General features: G+C 34.5%; 1 protein-coding gene across 5 annotated transcripts in view; it reads right to left on the bottom strand.

Moving 5' to 3' along the window:
• The window catches only part of IFT88 (intraflagellar transport 88), a 119,763-nt gene extending 100,028 nt beyond the window's left edge, over positions 1–19,735 (bottom strand). For 2 of the 5 annotated variants that reach the window (XM_007495202.3, XM_001366349.4), the window contains exons 1-9: positions 19,570–19,735; positions 16,185–16,280; positions 11,332–11,394; positions 10,573–10,629; positions 8,894–8,947; positions 8,098–8,161; positions 6,466–6,535; positions 4,379–4,469; positions 2,244–2,348 (exon numbers count right to left, since the gene is read on the bottom strand). In XM_007495202.3, the coding sequence (XP_007495264.1) occupies positions 2,244–2,348; positions 4,379–4,469; positions 6,466–6,535; positions 8,098–8,161; positions 8,894–8,947; positions 10,573–10,629; positions 11,332–11,394; positions 16,185–16,274 (594 nt within the window). In that variant the 5' untranslated portion in view covers positions 16,275–16,280; positions 19,570–19,735. Of the gene's footprint in view, positions 1–2,243; positions 2,349–4,378; positions 4,470–6,465; positions 6,536–8,097; positions 8,162–8,893; positions 8,948–10,572; positions 10,630–11,331; positions 11,395–16,184; positions 16,281–17,438; positions 17,544–19,569 lie in introns of all 5 variants that reach the window. The other 3 variants (XM_056794671.1, XM_007495201.3, XM_016421847.2) reach the window with 3 other exon arrangements.
• Between the last annotated feature and the right edge of the window lie 732 nt (positions 19,736–20,467).

Below are 20,467 nucleotides of genomic sequence, written 5' to 3'. Positions count from 1 at the left end.
ATTAAAAGAAATTCATATCCATGAAAGACCCCAGCCTCAGAGAGCCAGAGGCACCAAAGGGCTGCAATCAGATTCTGAACAGAATCATCAAAAGTTTCCAGCCTCAAGCTTCAGTGCTTCAGAGGGCTCAGGAAATAGGAGCTGAATGTTTTCTCCACATGTAGGATATTTTCTTCATATCCCTTGTCTCCCACCATTTTGGAATGAGGTTATAAGGGCAAGTTAAATCTAGTTAGGGAACTATCCCCTCCAGTACTAATTATTTCTTTTCTCATGCTCCCTAAATACACTATAGAATGAGAATGCTTATTCTTTGCTCCTCACTGCCACTTCCAAATCATCTCTTATCATCATCATTTAGCAACCTCTTTTCCACTGAGATATACATTCTGCTCATCCATGTCATGTGGACCAGATCTCAGTTATGTTTTTATTCTAATTTCCTATGCCATTTTCTTTCCTTTCTCAAGGAGTTCAATATCTTTCTCATAGTCTTCCTCTCAAATTCCACTCTTACTCTCCTAACACAGAGATTTTGGTATAGATGTTGATGTTCCCACAAATATACTGACCTCCAATTTATTAGTTTCCAACTCCAAAGTCCTAACTACAACCTCTATCTTCAAGTCCACCTCAGTCACACATAGGGATATTCACATCTTAGGTTTCACCATCACTTAAAACTATGATACCTCCATGATATAAATTTAAAATTTCTCTCTTACCATAATATCTTATGTTTCTGACTCTCCTTTAGCTTCCCTACTCTTGCTATAACCATATGAATTCCATTCTCACATCATCAAACACTTTCTGTATGTTTCTACCAGGATGTCACAATAGCATATTCAAGGTGGAATTCATCTTTTCCCCTAAACCCCATCCCTCCTTCAAATTTTCCCATTTCTTTTGAGAGTACTACCATTTTCCAGTCGCCCAGCTTTGGATATATCTCTAATTTTTATTTTTCTTTATTCCTCAAATAGTTTGTCAAGTCTCAGCAACCCTGCCATTATAACATGTTTCACATCTGTCCACCCTGTACTCAACCTCCATCTTAGTTCAGATCTTCATTACCTGTACTATTGTAATAGTCTCATTGGTCTCTATACTTCTAGCCTTCTCCCTCCAATAGGGGAATTCCACTATAAAGCTGTCAAACTAATAACCCTAAAACATAGGTCTGACCAAAATGATTACCTTGTTTAAAAAAAAACAACAAAAAAAACTTGGTCATTCCTACTGTCTCTTGGATAAAATATAAACTCCTCAGTCTGTGTCTAAAGACCTCCACAATTGGATTTTCATTTACATTTCCAAAATTCTAAATTCTTATTCCTCAACTCTATATTCCAGTCAAACTGACTACCTATTCCCTATTCTTGACATCCCACTTCATTTATTCTTTGCACAGGATGTTCACTGTACTAGGAATGCACTACCTCAAATCTGCTTTCTCTTTACTTCTATCTCTTAGTATCTCTAACTTTAAGATTCAACTCAGAACCACCTCTTCTGTAAAGTCTAATTTCTCTTAATTTATAATGTTCTCTCTTCTCTAATTATCTTGTCTTAATCTGTGAACACATTACAATTTCCACTCCCACCCTCCAGTAAAATGTAAGCTCCTCGGAAGCAAAGGCTTATGTTTTTATCTCTATATTCCTAATAGTGAGCCCAGTGCCTTGTATGTAGGCACTTAAATATTTGTTAAATGGAACAGAAGACACACTAAAAATAATAGGCATATAAACACTATTTTAGTCATATCTGAAATGAAACTTTAGCTTTCTCAAATTATTTATGATAAGAAAAATATGATTATGGCAGAAAGTATTATCCAACATCTCTGGAAAAATCTGCTTAGAACAAGAAGCACATTGTGCTAGCAATTCCAGTTTTTTTTTTCCACTCCCTACATAGGCTGTCTTATTTGCCTAGTTTGAAATGCTTACCAAACACAGGCCTACCTCACATAATATCATCTTGATTGTTATTTTGCAATAATGTTGTTAATACATTGAATAAACCTTGCAATAATGTTTCAAACCCCCCACTGCTCTCTGGCCTAGACCTAAATTAGACAGCCCTGACTGAGCTAGCTTTCTTGTATAACATTGTTTCATTGAACATCTTTTCACAGAAATGATGAACAAATCCACAAATAATACAAATAATAATTTGACTTCACAATTGACTTGTCAATTGACAATAAATTGACTTCACAATATTTCAGCACTTACTGAGTAAGTTAGGTCCAAATTGATGTTTTCAGGAGTTGTTACTTGTTCACGTTGTCTCACCAATACTCTCTCCTTTCTTCCTGCATCTTTTGCTTTTTCTAGGGCCTTGAATCATATTTATGATTTTTAACTGGATTTGAACTTTTAGCAACTTACATTTTGTTACAACATGATTTATATAAGAGCTTATAAATTATTTACATTTTCCCTAAAGATAGAAAAACTCACAGTTTGTATTTCAAGTCATCAATATTTTTTTAAACCCTTACCTTCCATCTTAGAATCAATACTGTGTATTGCTTCTAAGGCAGAAGAGCAGTAAGGGCTAGACAATGGGGGTTAAGTGACTTTCCCAGAGTTACATGCCGAGGAAGAATCTGAGGTCACATTTGAACCTAGGACCTCCTGTCTCTAAGTCTGGCTTTCAATCTACTGAGCCACATAGCAGCCCCCCAAGTCGTCAATTTTAAAGAGAAAAATGTATATATAATGCATGTATATATAATATATATATACTGTATGTTTACATATGTATACATTATATAATATATTTGTGTGATGTATATAAAATATAATAATATAAGAGATATCTATATCTTAATATAAATAAATTTGGAAATATTTTTAAAGCAAAAAAAATTAGATGGTGAATTGGTAGATGAATAGGACTGATATATGAGAGAAATCCTGTTCTGGTACAATATTTTTACTGATAATCTGAAGATATTGATGGCATGCTTATCAAATTTCAGGATGACATGAAGTTGTAAAGGGTAGTTTATATGTTGGATTAATGAATTGGCAGCCAAAAAGATTATAACAAGCTAGAATTATGGGCTAAACTAAACAAAATGAAATTTACTGTTTAAAAATATAATTTTCTATACTTGGTTTGAAAAATCAATTGTATAAACACAGGATGAGGAGAAGGAGAGCCCTAAACTGATATGAGAAAGATTTGGGGTTTCTAGTTGATTGAAGGTTCAAAATGAGTACTAGCACTCAGAACAAGGGAGGTGATATGTGATAGTCTCATTGCATTCTATGCTGGTCAGATCAAACTTAGAAACTGTTTAATTTTGGATACTACATTTTAAATTCAAGGGTAACAAATTGAAGCATATCTGGGAGAAAGGCATCTAGTATCATGAAGAAACTAAAACTATCACATATGAGGAAAAGCTAAAGGAATTATGGGTGATTTGGAGAAAATGGGGGTGGGGATGGCAAGGGAAGGACATAATCATCATTTTTAAATTTGAAAGGCTACCAAATGAAAGAGACTTACACTGATTTCAAAAAAAACTATCAATGGATAGAAGGAAATTAATTTCAGAGAATCATAAAATTCAAGAAGGGAGAACTCTGATGTTAACTATTCTAAGTCCTTAATTTTATAGATAAGGAAACAATTTAAGAAAAATGATTGGCCTAGGTTCACATGACCAGAAAGTAGGAATACTTATTCCCAATCCAATGCTTTTTAATATCCAATCAATGCTTCTAATTTTAATAGTAAACAAGTATCTAAATTTGCTATCATGGTCACAAGTTGTTTCTGTAGGAAAGTAATTAAATTATAATTGTTTAAATATTTTCTAAAAACTGAAAATGAAAGACCACAGGTGTTGCAAATTTTAACAACTGCTCCTGTAGCTCATAAAATGAAGGCTACTATAAAAGCCAAAAGCAGTGGAGATAAAAGCAGAAGAATCCATGGAGACTACTCCTAGTTTTATAGAATCAACAATTCCATTTACTAAAAAAAAATCTAAAAATGTTTTAAAGATGCCCTGAGGTAGAAATGAGATGGCAGAGCTATGGGTGACTAGGCATCAAAAACAGGCAGATGGACCAACCAAAAAATTTTTAAAAGGCAGCAGTTCTTTTTTAGGCTTTAGAAAACAAGTATCCAAGGCTCTAGCTTACCTATAGCATTAAATGCAGTTAGATAATGAAGTAAAAATTTTTTAAATGTTCTGATAAAATGACCAAATTGGTTTTAATATCACAGCCTAAGAGGAATATTTACAAACCACTGGGAAGTCAAAAACTTCATTTTGAAGTAAAGGAGCAGTATTCTGTCTATGTACTCAAATTCTATAATCTTAACTCATATGAGTCTATTAACTTACCAATTTTAAGTCTCCACAACTGTTGGCAATACAGCTTTCTTCTACCAATTCATTTACTTTTTTTTCTAGTTGTCTAATCTTTTCTTCTGGACTGAAATGAAATTTTACAAGCTATTACTTAAAGCATTACATTACCCAAAATATTAATATTTGATAGATTTTTAACACTATTCTAGTGAAAACTTAAGAAAATTTAGTATTATTACATGATTTTACACAATTCCTTTTTTTATTTCAGATCCTATGACAACTGAAAAAAATGGCTCCTGTAGGAAAAAAGGTTATATCCTTTGATGAACAAAATTAAAGACTACATCATGTATTAGAAAAGAATTCAATACTCATCACCAGAGAGAAGCTGCATGTGAAATTAAATGTCTATTTTTTTTAAACCCTTACCTTCCACCTTAGAATCAATACTGTGCATTGGTTCCAAGGCAGAAGAGTGGTAAGGACTAGGCAATGGAGGTCAAGTGACTTGCCTAGGGTCACACAGGTGGGAAATGTCTGAGGCCAGATTTGAACCTAGGATTTCTCATCTCTAGGTGTGGCTCTCAACTCACTGAGCTACCCAGCTGCACCCCTCCCCCCCAAAAAATTAAATTTCTAAGTAAATAAAAGAATTTAAATAAAGAAGTTTTAGGACTAAAAAAATCAGTCTGAAAAGGCCAGAATTAATAAGATAACTGTGCCATTTCAAAGTCATTCCCTCAAAATAACAAAATTAAATCAATATCATCTTCTTTAAGCAAGATGGATTACATTGTACCACTCTATGTATAACAATTCCTAAATAAAGTTTTCCTAGATGAATGAACTGGTAGATGAACAATTTGGCTACATCACTTCCCCTTCCAAAAGGTCTATTTTCTTTTGAAAGTAGGATGTTAAAATATGTGTTGGTTGTATTTTTAAACATTTTTGAGAGATGTTTTAAGTTTTTTCTCCATTATGAAAATATTTTTATTTTACCTATTATATGGAATAACAAATTTCTACTTAAGTGTTCTAAAGTATCTTGCTCCCTCCCTTCCCTCCCCCCTTTCTGGAGCGGGCAAGCAATTCAGTTTGGGTTATACATGTATTGTCATGCAAAACACGTTCCCATATTGTTCATTTTTCTAAGGGAATAATCATATAAAATAAAAACCCCAATAAACTAACGTGAAAAATAGAATGTTTTATTCTACATTGACTCCAATAGTTCTTTTTCTGGAAGTGGATAGGATTCTTTGTCATCAACCCTTTAAAATTGCCCTAGATCACTATATTGCTGAGAGTAGCTAAGTATTTCACAGGTGACCATTCCATAATACTGCTGTTACTGTGTACAATGGAGAAGTATTTTTTTTTAATTTTTTTTTAAACCCTTACCTTCCGTCTTGGAGTCAATACTGTGTATTGGCTCCAAGGCAGAAGAGTGGTAAGGGCTAGGCAATGGGGGTCAAATGACTTGCCCAGGGTCACACAGCTAGGAAGTGGCTGAGGCCGGATTTGAACCTAGGACCTCCCGTCTCTAGGCCTGGCTCTCAATCCACTGAGCTACCCAGCTGCCCCCGAGAAGTATTTTTAAAACCATTATTTCTTACTATATTTAGAGTATGATTTCAGCCATATGGACTTCAAAGGAAGTCAATACTAGTATTCATAAAAATTAGAATATGTTTTCAAAAATAAAAAATGAAAATATCACCCAGCACACATGAATAGTATTCTTAGGTAGATCTTAGTGGACCATAAGTCCCAGTAAACAAAGATTATACTATGAATATCATACTGATATTAGTTTCAAAAACTATTTTTGTGGGAGGGGTGTAGCTAGGTAGCTCAATGGATTGAAAGCCAGGACTAGAGATGGGAGGTCTTAGGTTTAAATCTATTCCCCAAACACCTCCTGGCTGTCTCACCCCAGAAAAGTCATTTAACCCCCAGCTGCATAGCTTTTATCACTCTTCTGCCTTGGAACCAATATATAGTTTTGATTCTAAGACAGAAGATAAGGGTTAATAAAAAAAATAATAATTATGCAGAATGTATTTTTTAAAAAGTCAAGCCAACTAAAACCACTAATAGAACAAACTACATACCTGTCTTCATTTTTGGCTTCTAATGGAGGAGCTGGGCCTCTGGACTGACCAAGAGGATCAAAAGCAGAACCTGAGATGAAATTAGAAAATATTACATTTGCAGTTCATAGTTGGATCAAACAATAAACTAGGAGTTGGATCTATAGAATAACATCATTGGATAAAAAAAACTAGTTTTTTCTATTTGCTCTATGGATATAAAAATTATAAATAATAAACATTCTGAATTATATCATGCTTATAAATTATTTTGAATATATAGATAAAAGGAGTCTTTAAAATAGTTTGTTTTATGAGTGAAAAAATAGTTAAGATATAAAGATATTATAGTGAAATATTTTTTCAAATATCAAGAAAAATGATTAACAATTTACAAATCTATTTTTTTACTTTTATAGAGCACTGCCCTTGCTTTATTTTTTTTATTATTTTTAGAAAAATTTATTTAGTCAATTTAGAAAAATCATATTCTTTCCCTCCCTTCCCTCCCCCCACCCCTTCCTGTAGCCGATGTGCAATTCCACTGGGTTTTACATGTGTCCTTGATCAGAACCTATTTCCATGTTGTTGATGTTTGCACTAACAAATCTAATTTTTAAAAAAGAGAACAAACTCAAATCAACAAAATTAGAAGGCAAAAAGGGGGAACAATTACAAGAGCAAAAAAGAAAATTGTCAGAAATTATGATGAGGGGCAGGCAGGTGGCTCAGTGAGAACCAGACCTAGAGATGAAAAGTTCTGGGTTAAAATCTGGCCTCAGACATTTCCTAGCTAGGTGACTCTGGGTAGGACATTTAACCCTCCTCCTCCTCCTCCTCCCCCCACCTACTTCTTATCATTCTTCAGCCTTAGAAAAATACAAAGTATTGATTTTAAGATGGAAGGTAAGGATTTAAAAAAAAATTTATGATGCACAATCCCATGCCAATAAACTTGATATTCTAAAAGAACTGGATAAAATACCAAAACTAACAAAATATTCAATCTAAATTGAATAATCCTAGATGAAATCAAACAGACCCTTAAAGAATTGCTTTACAGCAACACAGAACACAAATTTAGAAGCAAATCTTACTCAGTTTTTAAAGAGCAAGTTATCATATGGCTGTGAATAATGTAATCCGAGAGTTTTCAAAAAAACAGAACTTGGGCCTCAATTAAAGTGCACTTGAGAGACCTATGGTGGGCAGAAGTAGGCCATTAGAAATATAAAAAAAGGAATTACAAAGAAGTATAAAAGATGTCTTCAAGAAAATGAGCAAAAAGATGGTCTGGTCACAGAGAAGAGCAACAGTCTAAATTCTCTCCTGGTAACTTTGTAATATCGTGAAAAAGTAAGGAAAGATCCCATTGCATTAGGTAGACCACTAAGGTCAACTTATGGAAGGACATGAACAAAAGTATCACAGGATGGGTAGGCCCTGAGGGGTTGTAAGCTATATCACTGGAGAGTATACCTACAACAAAAGGTGACAGATATATTAGAGTATATGTTTACATTTGTGTATATGCATATATGTATATATGTATGTATATATATATATACACACACACACACATACACTATGAAGAATATATACATAGAAACAATATAAAAAAAAAAGAAAATAGATTAGGAGAGACGAACAAACCTCTTAAAGCTGCTTTCGTGAAACCAGCTGCTCTTACTGCTGTCATAGGGCGAGCAACTCCATCCTTAATTAATAAAAACCATTATAAGAGTTTAGAAACAAAAAAACTGATTTTTTTGTTAAACTATTTAAAGCTTTACATATAGAATGAATTTTTTAAGATGGATCAAATGTTGACTATTTGAATTTTAGTAACTATCAGCCTAAATCTTCCTTCTTGGGTTTTACTAGCCATCTATGCAGCCCAAAAAAGAAGACACCCACCCTTGCCTTCAAATTCTGATGGACAAAAATTACTCGCTATTTAACTAGAAAATTCGCTTAACCATTACTTGGTAGCTAGTGTTTATTGTAGTTTCCTATAAGGCTCTGAAATTCCTACAGAAAACTTGAAAAAGGCAGCAAAGGAACAGTATGTCCTAGAGAATAAAATGCCAGCATATTTCAGGTTCTGTGCCCAATCCTCAAATGGGGCTTTATTTATGAACATTGTGTTAAATTGTTACCTAGAAACTTGAAAGAAAATATAAGGGAAAGTATCTTCCTCATGTAAATTGAAGGAAGCTATTCCCTCCCTCCACAAATGTATACCAGCCACATCTATACCCACAGATTAGAGAATTAAGTTTACCACACAGGAAACATTTTGTTCAAAAATCAATAATTTAGAATTATTAACAAAATGTTACTTATGTTCAAAAACTAATACTTTAAAATTGCTTTAAAAAGAAAACTTTATTGGCATTATTGTAGGTACCTTAAAAGAAAGTCACAGAATAAATAAGTCCCATGTTACCTGAATAGCTCCTGTCATTGGCCTTCCCAATGATGAAGTCAGTGATGTTTTAGACTAGCAAACAGAAAAATTCAGTTAGTCTAAATGATTCTGAAAACTTTTATCCTTAACCTTGTCTACTAACAGTTGTGAGGGTTTTAATGATAGTAAAAAAAAAAAGTATTAAAGCCCACTCCCCTCAACCTTCTGGTTAAGGCTCATTTCACATCATTCTCAACCAGTACAAACAATATGTTACAGTGGAAATTATAATGGGCTTGTAGTCAGAAGTGGGTTCAACCTCTGGCTCAGATGCTGGTTAGACACGCATGAACCCAATTCTAATCTACTTCCTCTTCCCCTAAAAAAGGGATGATAATATTTGTTCTACCCAAATGATGAGACTCATAACAAAACTTTATATAGCATGCTATCAATGACCTTTTATTCCATGTGTATAAAAGAAAAGCATCAAAACCTGAGCCAGCTCAGGATCCTCTGAGTGGCACCTACTTAATTTGTCTTATGATAAGAGACCATATATTGCAAGATCTATGGTTATATATAATAGTACTCATTTACCAAAAGAAAAGGCTAATGTAGGAGTCAATGATCTTGAGCAAATAAATTTTCTGAATCTGATTTTCCTCACCCATAAAGCTGAGATAATAATGCGGTTAGTACCCATAGTACAGTGTTGTCATGAGGATGAAATGAGATAAAAGTAGGGAAGAAGCTTGGCAAAATAGGGGTAGTTAGGTAGCACAGTGGATAGAAAGCCAGCCCTATAGACAGGAGCTTCTAGATTCAAATCTGAATTCAGACACTTCCTAGCAATATAACTTGGGCAAATCATTTAATTCCAATTACCTAGCCCTTGCCAACTCTTTGGTTTTAGAACTGATATTAAGAAAGAAGAAAAGGATTTAAAATTTTATTTTTAAAAAGAGGCTTTGCAAATTTTAAAGTACTATATAGATATCAGTTATTCTTATTATTCTGCACTGTGCCTACAGTCCTTTTTAAGCCTCCCTTATTTTAATACAAAGAAAGGGACTGGCAGTGCCTTTAGATCAATCTATCATTTTTTCTTGGACAATTTTACCTGTTCTACATTACATGTGGGATAAGAACACACAAAAAATGGATACTTTGGGCCATGTTCCAAAGGTATATAGTGTATAATGTGTATCTATTTTCTGGTCATTTGTGCAGCACTTCTAATGATCTTGCACATACACAAGACCCAAATACGTGGTTCTGGGATATTTTATCTATATTTTGCTTTCACATTTAGTACTTCTTAGGTACTAATGTCTTAACCTTCATTTATAAGGCAAAAATCAAACATCTATGAAAATAAGAGAATGAAATCTATACTTGGTTTGGCTATAATAGTGTAGAAATATCAAGGGAGTAAACTTTGATCACAGGAAATGAAAGAAAACTAGTAATAAACAACAATTCAATAAAGGAACTGGCTCTACTTAATGTTTTGACACATTGTCAAATTATCAGAAGGGCATATAAAATAGACTACTGGTAGAGGGATTAAACTCTCCTTTGGAAAATGTCTTTGAGTGTTCATTATGGGTAACTGCTTTTAAAGACAGAAAAATAACCCATGTTGGTAAAGTCTATGCTTTAAGGATTTAAAGAGGAAGAAATCCACTTAATAGCTTCATTGAAATAAAACTGACCCCATATCCAGTGGCTATCGGTCGAGTTGCTGCTGTGTTGGGTATTTTGGCAGTTATCTTGAGGAAAAAAGAAAAAAATAATTTACAGAATTAAATGTGTTTTTATAAGCTAGGAAAACAGAACTGTCAAGGAAATGGGAAAGAGAGGGTCATGAATAAAGACTTTTTTATATTATGTATAAGAGTTCATACATGGCTAATTTCTTAAAAATTATGTTTCTCAGGTGCTCAGGCACTATCATAAAACAAGAATAGAAGCTGACCACTGCCTTATTTTGGGACTCAGAGAATCACAAAATCTCAGAGTTGGAAGGATCTTAGCCAGGAATGTGCCTTTGCAATAGCCCTATGTAATCAGTCTATATTTGATGACTTCTTGTAAAGGGAATCCTATGACATCCTGTGATAAACTTGTTCCTCTATCAACTGCTCTTAGTTCTGATTTATGAAGATTTGCTGTTAACTGTTAATGAGGAATGTTGTGAGTGACATTCTAGTGAAAATGCATGAACTCTTCTACACTATTTGGATCATTTAGTACAATGGAATGATGCTTTAGCACATGACCTCCTAAAACCTGAGAAAATTAAATTGTATTATTCTCTACTAATAACCCATCTGATTAACAAAATTAGAAAAATAAGCATACTTCAAACAATTAGTGGTTCCGAATAATCTATGTCTGTTTTGTAAAAAGTGTCTGTATTAGTGAGCATGTAAACAAATCCTTCATTTTCCTGCATAACAACATTTACTTACTGGAGGTCTTCTGCCATGACTAGTTCTCACAGCCTGCTGAAAAGCTGTATCATTTTCCAATTCCTAAAATTAAAATGTTTATGCTTAGTATTTAACATGAATTAGGACTTGAAAATACAAATTTAATTGCCAATCTAAACCCTTTATTTCCATTTTCCATATTGTTTTCTATTACTATCCAATACAAACATCCTTAATCCTATTATGCAAGTCCTCTTACTTTCATTTTTATAGTTTTGGTTTGTGCTAATCCTCTCAGGAAACATTTCCTAAGGGGGCAGCTAGGGGACTCAGTGAATTGAGAGCTATACAACTATATCACCAGATTGTTGTGATAATTTAATGAAATTGTTTATATAAAGCGCTGTGCAAATCTGAAAAGCACCATATAAACATTTCTTTTACTAACTTTTGAAAATCTGAAGATATAGAGGATAAACATGCATTTTACTAAAATACTAGGTTAGGGTGTTTTGAGAAAACTTACTTGCATTTTCCTTCACCTAAAAAAAATATTAGAATCAATTCTAGTGAATCATAAAATATAATTTTCCTAATATTTATATTTTAATTACTGTTACTGCCTGATTCTCCTTTCTCCTAATTGAATTTTATGCAACATGTGTATTCTTTTTTTCTTTTCTATCCTTTCTTTAATCTCTGTGTATGGAAAATTATATAGATACAGGTGACCACAAAGTTTTAGTCTAGTTTAAGTAGTTTTTAAAGCTTAAAATTGGACAAAGGGTTCTGGGCTCCCCTGTATCTAGATGCAATCCATAATGCTCCAGATCACCTCTTCAACTCTGCTTAGGAGGCTTTCTCCTCAAGCAAATAATATCATCAGTCCCATGGTCTCTTTTTTTTAAGAGAGTTCTTCTCAGAACCTCTCTTCCCTAGAGGAGAAAGTATCCAGTCAGTCTTCTCTTTTCAAACCCAGCCCAGTCCATGAAGCCCAGGATCACCTTTCCACTTTGTCTCTAACCAGGTAAATTCCTGGCTCCTTCTCCTTTCAGCCCCTTTTTATGGGTGATCTTTTCCCACTAGAATATAAGTTTCTTAGGGGCATAGTTTCTGTTTACATTTGTATCTCCAGTGATTGGTACAGAGTCTGGCACACAGTAAGCTTTACTGAATGCAGTATCTATAGAATTATTGATCTATCATCTATCTATTCATTTATCTTTCATTCTTTATATTTTTCTTTACAAAAAGGTTAGGTAAGGGATATAAAAAGATAACAGCAAAAAAATTTTAAATAGCTGATCTGATGAATTTAGAAAAAATTTAGATAATTCCTTCTATACATTATATTAATTACATTTTATTGAGCATGCATTAAAATAATTTAGGAAAGTTATCTTATATTCTATAGAATGTAGGGTTTTGAGATTTGCAAACAAGCTTAAATATAGGTACAAAAGCTATTAATATCTGCACGTAAAATAAAGTAGAAGATAGATCAAATATTCACTTTGAATTTTAGTAGTTGTTTTCTTAGTTCTCTTTTTGCACAAGTGAAACCAGTACTCCTGTTTCCAGTCAATCCCTTTTGCAAATAGGGTGTTATAAATTATGTAGTTATTTGAAAATGGCTAAGAAAAAAGATTAAAATGACAAAAAGTTTGGTGTTTCCATCATAGGAAAAATCTAGGCATTTTCTTTGGTTACTTTAATTAAATTTTATTGAATAAGACATATGAAATTATATCAGGAAAGTGACCTTATTTTCTTTGGAATCTAAGACACTTAGATTTCAAACAATTGAGGTATAAGACAATTTTCTACTATTCTAGTATTCACTAATGGAGACATTACAGGTGCGCACAACCCAGAAATTTCTATTTGGCTTTCATTCATACTTATATTTAAATATTGTTATTTAATGTTCTAATAATTCACTTTATTCTGATATTTAGGGACTGTATACAATATTGTGAAGATATAACAAGAAGATTTTTCAGGATTAGACCTGAAAATTATGAAAAATTTTATAGCACTCAAAAGGAAGCAAATACTATCCTTCAAAATTGCTGTGTTAGATTTCAAACTTATCATAAGAGAAGATTAAAATATCTTCCAACTACATTTGCAGAAGGTTAATGTTGTTAAAATATAGGTATACATGCACATATCTCTGGATAGATTATAAGCTGTTTGAAGGTAGGCACTATTTAATTTTGTCTTTGGATCCAACTGCTTAACAGTGCCTCTTACATAGTAAGCACTTAACTTCTTGACTTCATTTTTTCCTCACCTAAATTAACTTAATAGCCTCTCTTAAGAATAACTCTTGCTTTCAATTTTTTTTCTCTTTGATCTGCTCTTTCATATAACTTTTTTTTTAAAAAATCCTTACCATGTGTTTTAGAATCAATATTAAGTACTGGTTCCAAGGCAGAAGAATGATAAGGGTTAGGCAATTTGGGTTAAGTGAGTTGTCCAGGATCACACAGATGGGAAGTGTTTGAGGCACATTTGAACTGAGTACCCCCCTCTTCCCTATCTCTAGGCCTGACTTTCTATTCCCTGAACCATCTTGTTTCCCCCACAAAACCTCTTAAATAATTTTTTTTATAATATATTACTTTCATCATATAACTCTCCCACCCAGGAATCTTCTGAGTACTAAATGAAATAAAACTTTCCAGTTTGGGAATTCAAGGTTCTCCATAATTTACCTTTCCAGCTGAATTTCAATACTCTCCTTAAATTACTCCATATTTTAGCCAAATTCAATGTTTCTCCTATTCTCATCCTACTCTCTTCTGTCTCTATGCCCTAGCTCACATCATTCCCGAGTACCTGGAATTGACCTCTTCCTCCAAGGCCTTCACTCCAGAAAATGGTGACATCATACTCTTTAAAATGTTCGCAGAATTTTTCATACTCTCTTATGCAATTATCACTCTCCACTGTGCCAATTGTTTGAGCATGTTTTTCATCTCCCCACCATTAGATTGTAACCTTCTTGAGGGAAGAGACTGGGCCATATCCATTCTAACCACGGTAACTAGAATAGTTTGTACATAACAGGTACTTAATATTTGCTGAATTGATGTATAGTTTATTTTCATCATTTTTCAGTCGGATAACTAGTATTTCTTAAGTACCTCCCATATGCCAGGCACTGTGCTAAGTTTTGAGGATCCAAAGAAAAGCAAAACCAAAAATCAAAACCCTCTACTCTCAAGAAACTCACAATCTAATGGGTGAAACAATATGCAGTTATGACAAACAAGATAAATACAGGATAAATTAGAGATAATAAACAGAGGGGGGATATGACTAACATTAATGGGAATCAAAAAAGGCTTCTTGCAGAAGGTGGGATTTTAACTGAGACTTTAAGGAAGTCAAAGAATTTGGGATGTGGAGGCAGAATAGTCCAGACATGAGGATAGACAGTGAAAATATATGGAGTAGGGAAATAGACCATTGTGTGAAAGGAAAAGCTAGGAGGTCAGTGCCACTGGGTTGTAAAAAATAAGAAGAGGAGAAAGAAATAAAAAGACTAGAAAGGAAGAAAGCATCAGGTTATGAAGGGCTAGTTGGCATTGTGGATACAGTGCCTGGCTTGGAATCAGGAAGACCTAGGTTCAAATCTGATTTCAGGAATTTAGTAGCCATGTGGCCCTGGACAAGTCACTTAACCCTCTTTGCTCAGTTTCCTTATCTGTAAAATAAGCTGGAAAAGGAAATGACAAACCACTCCAGTATCTTTGTGAAGAGAGAGACATGATTGAACAAAAAACATAATTTTATATTTGATCCTGGGAGCCACTGGAAGTTAGGAAGAAAAAAATTTAAGGGAAAAGACATGCTTTTGGATATACTGAGTTTCAGAAGTCTATGGAACATTCAGTTCGAGATGTCTAATAGGCAGCTGGAGATGGGGTGAGGGGGTTTGAACTGGAAGTTGGGAAAGAAGTTTTCCTTTGTGCAATTATTCTCACCTTCTAACAGACCTTCTTAGCAAAATGAATTTGTCATAAATGAGGTTAGTAAAATTAATCAATTCACCAATAATTCAAACATTTACGAAGCACCTACTATGAGCAAGAGTGTATTCACTATATTCCATACTGTAAAAAAAAAGTAGGAAAAGGGGACAAAGAAAAATAAGAAAAGTTTGCTATATAATAACTATAATCCAAGATTGAATTCAATAAATGCTATAAGAAAAGTAAAGCTGAAGTACTAAAGGAGGTCTACAGAGGGAAAGATCTGCTATGGAGATACCTAGGACAAATTAGGCCCACTGAGGAAAAGCAGCCACAAAGACATGCATGTAAGTTTGCCTGAGATTCTTGGCAAGCCACAGCTGCTATCTAGTTTGAAACTCAGATAAAGGCATATGAAAAGCTTCCTTCAATAATCCTTGATTGTTCATTATTTTGATGACCAAAGAAGCCTTTGTGATATCATGACTAAATGACTCCCTTTCCCGTGTTTCCTGTAACTGCTCAAGTTATTGTCAATATTCCTCAATTGCTTGGGTTTGTAGAAGTGCCTTGGAAATGTTTGGGGCAAAGTCTTTATATAAACAATATCCTGTGGGGAAGTTATGCCTCTTACATGATATAATGCTTAACACTCTACACTATAAAAACCTTTCTCTTTGTCATAATAAATGGAGGTCTTGCATCCCCTGTCTGTCCCTTGCTTTTTTGTCTCTCTTTGTCTGTCTATCTGTCTCTCTCAATATTGAACATCAGGCCGAAACAATCTGCCATGATTTCTATACTAATCCATTTGAACTAAGTAAACAAAGTATAGAACCCTGAAAAAAATGTCTACCAGAACCTACATGCCAACATTAGACTGAAAAGTTTCAGTAGTAAATGTTTTACCTCAGTATCATAGGTTGGATTGTAATCATTGTAACCAGAATAAAGATCATCTTCATCAGTCTCTGGAGCCAGGTGCACATTTTGCATCATTTGTACCTATAAAGAATTTGATATGCTAAATATGTTCTTAAGCATAAACAAAGTTTCAAAACAATTCTAAAATCAAAAAGTTTTCATGATTTGGCTAATCTGTTTATACTTCATAATGAATATTATTCTTGGTAGTTCTATATTTTTACCCATCATCAAAAAAAAATACTTCCAATTCTATAGTTCTTTGAAGAGGTTGGCAGTAGAGGTGGCTCTGAATTAGGAAAGTTACATATGTTGACAGATTTAAGTAAAGCCAATATCAATTGGCTTTGGTAAACCTTTTTCTTTGGCTAATAGAGGGGAAAACACTGAAGTAGGGGCTAGAGGCAAGTGAAGTGTATTTGAAAATAACTGCTGGGGGCAGCTGGGTTGCTCAGTGGATTGAGAGTCAGGCCCAGAGGTGGAGGTCCTGTGTTCAAATTTGATCTCAGACACTTCCCAGCTGTGTGACCCTGGGCAAGTCCCTTAACCTCCATTGCCTAGCCCTTACCACTCTTCTGCTTTGGAGCCAATACATGGTATTGATTCTAAGAAGAAAGGTAAAGGTTTAAAAAGAAAAAGAAAGAAAGAAAATAACTGCTATTATGATAGGAAGGTGCAGGACAAAGTCCTCTAGTTCTGGAGTCAAAGAAACTGGTTCAAAACCTTCTTTTGATTAATTTTTTAAAAACCATAACCATCTATCTTAGAATTGATATTATGTATTTGTTCCAAGGCAGAAAAGAAGTAGGGGCTAAGCAATTGGGGTTAAGTGTCTTGCTCAGGGTCATACAGATAAAAAAGTGTTTGAGGTCAAATTTGAATAGAAGACCTCCTGTCTCCAAGTCTGGCTCTCTAACCATTGAGTCACCTAGCTGACCCCTATTTTTGACTCTTAGTATCACAGTGATCTTGTCTAAGTCAATTAACTTCCCTGGATCTGTTTTCCTTATCTAAATGAGAGAACTTGACTAGACAGTGGTGGTTCCTTTTGGATCTAAAGCTCTGATCCTATAGGGAAACAAAATATCAATAAAAAACTTTTAAAAAATATTTAAGGATGTATATGTTTGTGTCTGTGTACCTATCTCATTATATTCTGTGAGTATGAAAGTAAACTCCTAGCAGGCAGAAATTTGGTAGGAAAAAAACTTCTTAATTGTTCTTAAGAATTTTGCTTACATTAAAATTCACTGACTCCTAGAACTTGAGATGCTGAATAATCTTAGAAAGCCTTTCTGTTGGGTTGTAACTGGTGTCAGAGGCCCAGGACTAGGTTTGGAAATACTTTAGTGAGAAAATACAAAATAAATAACAAGAAAAAATAATGGAATTTTTAGAACTGGGATTAATTTATATCCATTGGTATATTAACTCCATCTGTGCAGGTCACATACAACATATCCATGCAACTGGACAGCTATAAAAGAAAAATTAATGATACTTTTTGGATTTACATGTTATTTCCCAATCCCCTTCCTGTCTGAACTCTCCCTTATGACAAACTAACAACAACAAAAAAACCAAATCAGGTAAAAACAGAACACTACAACCTACTAGAGTGACTATATATGACAACATAGAGAATATTTTGTCCTAGTAGTACTCTACTTTTCCGACTTGAAAATTTTTGTTTCATTATTTGTTTTCTAGGACCTTCATCTTTGCAAAGTTCAGCTCCTTTTTATTAATTTTTTCATTTATATAGTTTGAGTAATTATGTTTGTAGTTTGTGATTCTGTTCATTTCATTCTGCATAAGTTCATACAAATCTCATTTTTTTCTGAATTTCTCTTTATTAATGCACAATAATATTCCATTCTATTAACATGCTATAATTTATTCATTCACCAAATGATAGCCAACTACTTATCACAAAGAATGAGACTTTGAATATTTTGATATTCAAATGATAAAATACTAGATATGATTCATCTTTTACTTCCTTGGGCTATATAACCGGTAGTGGCATCATTGGATCAAAGGACATGGTCAGTTTAAGTCCTTTTCTTGCATAATTTGGAACTGAAGTCTGGAATGGTTGGATCAGTTCACAATTCCACCAATAGCTATTAATACACCTGTCTTCTCACAGCTCTTTTCAGCTTTGATTGTTCTCAGCTTTTTTCTTCTTTAGTTTTAAGTCTTGAATGAAATCATAGAGATGTTTTAAATTTGCATGTCTTTCTATTTATTAGTGATTTGCAATTTGTTTTCAACAAATCATTTATAATTTGCAATTCTCATGAAAAGCATTTTTTCTGTATGTATCGATCACTTATCTTAGTTTCATACTGATTTTATGTCAGACTTTTACCAGTGATATTTATGCAGATATTTTGCCTAATCTGCTACTTTTATTCTGTTTTTTAAAAAAAAATTTTTGAGTCCATCATGGATAGATTAACATGATTTAACACTCGCCCTAACGCACATTTCCAGTTATTAAAATACTCTGAGATGACTATGTTCTTAATACAGATATTATTTAATAGTTCACTCAACCATCTCTTTCATCAGATGATTTTTCAGGATTTGACAAAACTCACATACAAATTGAAGACTAATATAATTATGACCTGCAAATTTTCTGCAAAACCAAAATGGATGAAATATGTTTTGGGATTTCCAATTTAAGTTGGAACTCTGATTAAGGTTGTCTAATTCTGGCAGAACTATCTTTGATCTTAGCTTTTAATTGGGAAGCTATACTACAGAGCAATAAGATTAAGAGGATAGTATTTTTTTGGTGATATACACTTCCGAGTCTGTGGGACTTACAAATCCGGTCAGAGAAGTCACAAATGAGGAGTTGAGTGTGTGTAACAGAGGCAAAAATCCCTCTACAAAAGAACTCTACACAGACCCAGAAACCCGGGAACTACGTGCATGGGGTCAGATCCATCTTCTTTAGGCTAAGAGGAAACTAGGTGGCCTAAGGGGTACAACACTGAGCTTGAATCCGGAAGACTTCATTTCAAATTCTATCTCAGGCACTTAGCATGGAGTCACTTCACCTCCCCCTAAGCCTCAGTCTCTCCCTAAGTAAAATGAGGGTAACAGTCTCTGCATCATGAGTAAAGATTCAAATGAGAGGGCACAGGTTAAGTGCTTTGCAAATCTTAAAGCGCAATAGGAATACTAGCTGTGATTGCGCCTAGGACGAGGTGGGGGCTCCTGTCCTGCCCAGCCCTGCTACCTCCCCAGCTGGGGGATGGGAGCTCCACGGACATCCGCCGTTCTCCCGAGGCCTGGAGCATCCCTGGCACCGAAGGATACCGCCCCTCCCGGGTCCCCATATGTACCCTCCTACCTCCCGGGGAAAGGGGTGGAAGCCCCCTCGGGAAAAGAGGGAGGAAGCAGCGGCTTTCCCGGGAAACGGCGGGGACAAGGGGGGGAAGCGAGGACCACAGCCCAGCTTTGTGTGGTTGCCAACGGAGGAATCCAGGGAAGCCGCTCCCAGGGTGCTCTGCGCGGAAGGAGGAGGGGGCAGGGCCCAACGCTCCAGTCAGCGACGGGCGGAGCGGGACTTAAGTTTGAAGGGGCGGGATCTGGTTGAGAAGGATGGAACTCTAAAAAGGAGGAGCTGAGCTTTAGAAGAGAGATGAGACTGATTACAGAAAGGGAGGGACTTTAGGGGAAGAGGCGGAACTCTAAGAGGGAGGGGGCGGGATTAAAATAAGTAGGACTGTTTGTTTTTTAAAGTTGTTTTTAAAGAAAACCGGAAAGTGTGTTCTGAAAGTATGACGGAAAACAAACCTGCGCAATTAAGTGGGACTGTATGTTACTTAGCAAAACTATTTTTAAAGAACTCAGAGGTCCAAAGATTTTTACGTTCACAGTGGAATAATGCAGACTTGCAAAAACAAAAACAAAAATTCCAAAGCCAAAGAAAGCAACGTAAATGTCTAAAAATAGAGGAATGGTTAAATAAATTGTAATATATTAGTGAAAGGTGTACTATGATGCAATTAAGACTGACAAAGAAATACAAAGATATCTTGAGGTTTATGAAATTATGCGAAGTAGAAAAAAGAACTGAGGACACTAATATATAAAAAAAAAGAAAAACTGGTCAGAATCAATAAGCAAAGACTACTTTTGGAGACTTGAAGTAGCTGAAAAGTTATCAATTTGTTTATAAGTTCTGAGTGGCTAACTAGGTGTTCCCTGGCTAGTGATACAAAGACAAAAGAACCTCACATTCAAAC

This window comes from Monodelphis domestica, chromosome 4, assembly GCF_027887165.1.
Source record: "Monodelphis domestica isolate mMonDom1 chromosome 4, mMonDom1.pri, whole genome shotgun sequence".
Taxonomy (NCBI): Eukaryota; Metazoa; Chordata; class Mammalia; order Didelphimorphia; family Didelphidae; genus Monodelphis; species Monodelphis domestica.
This window is presented reverse-complemented; position numbering and strand designations above follow the sequence as displayed.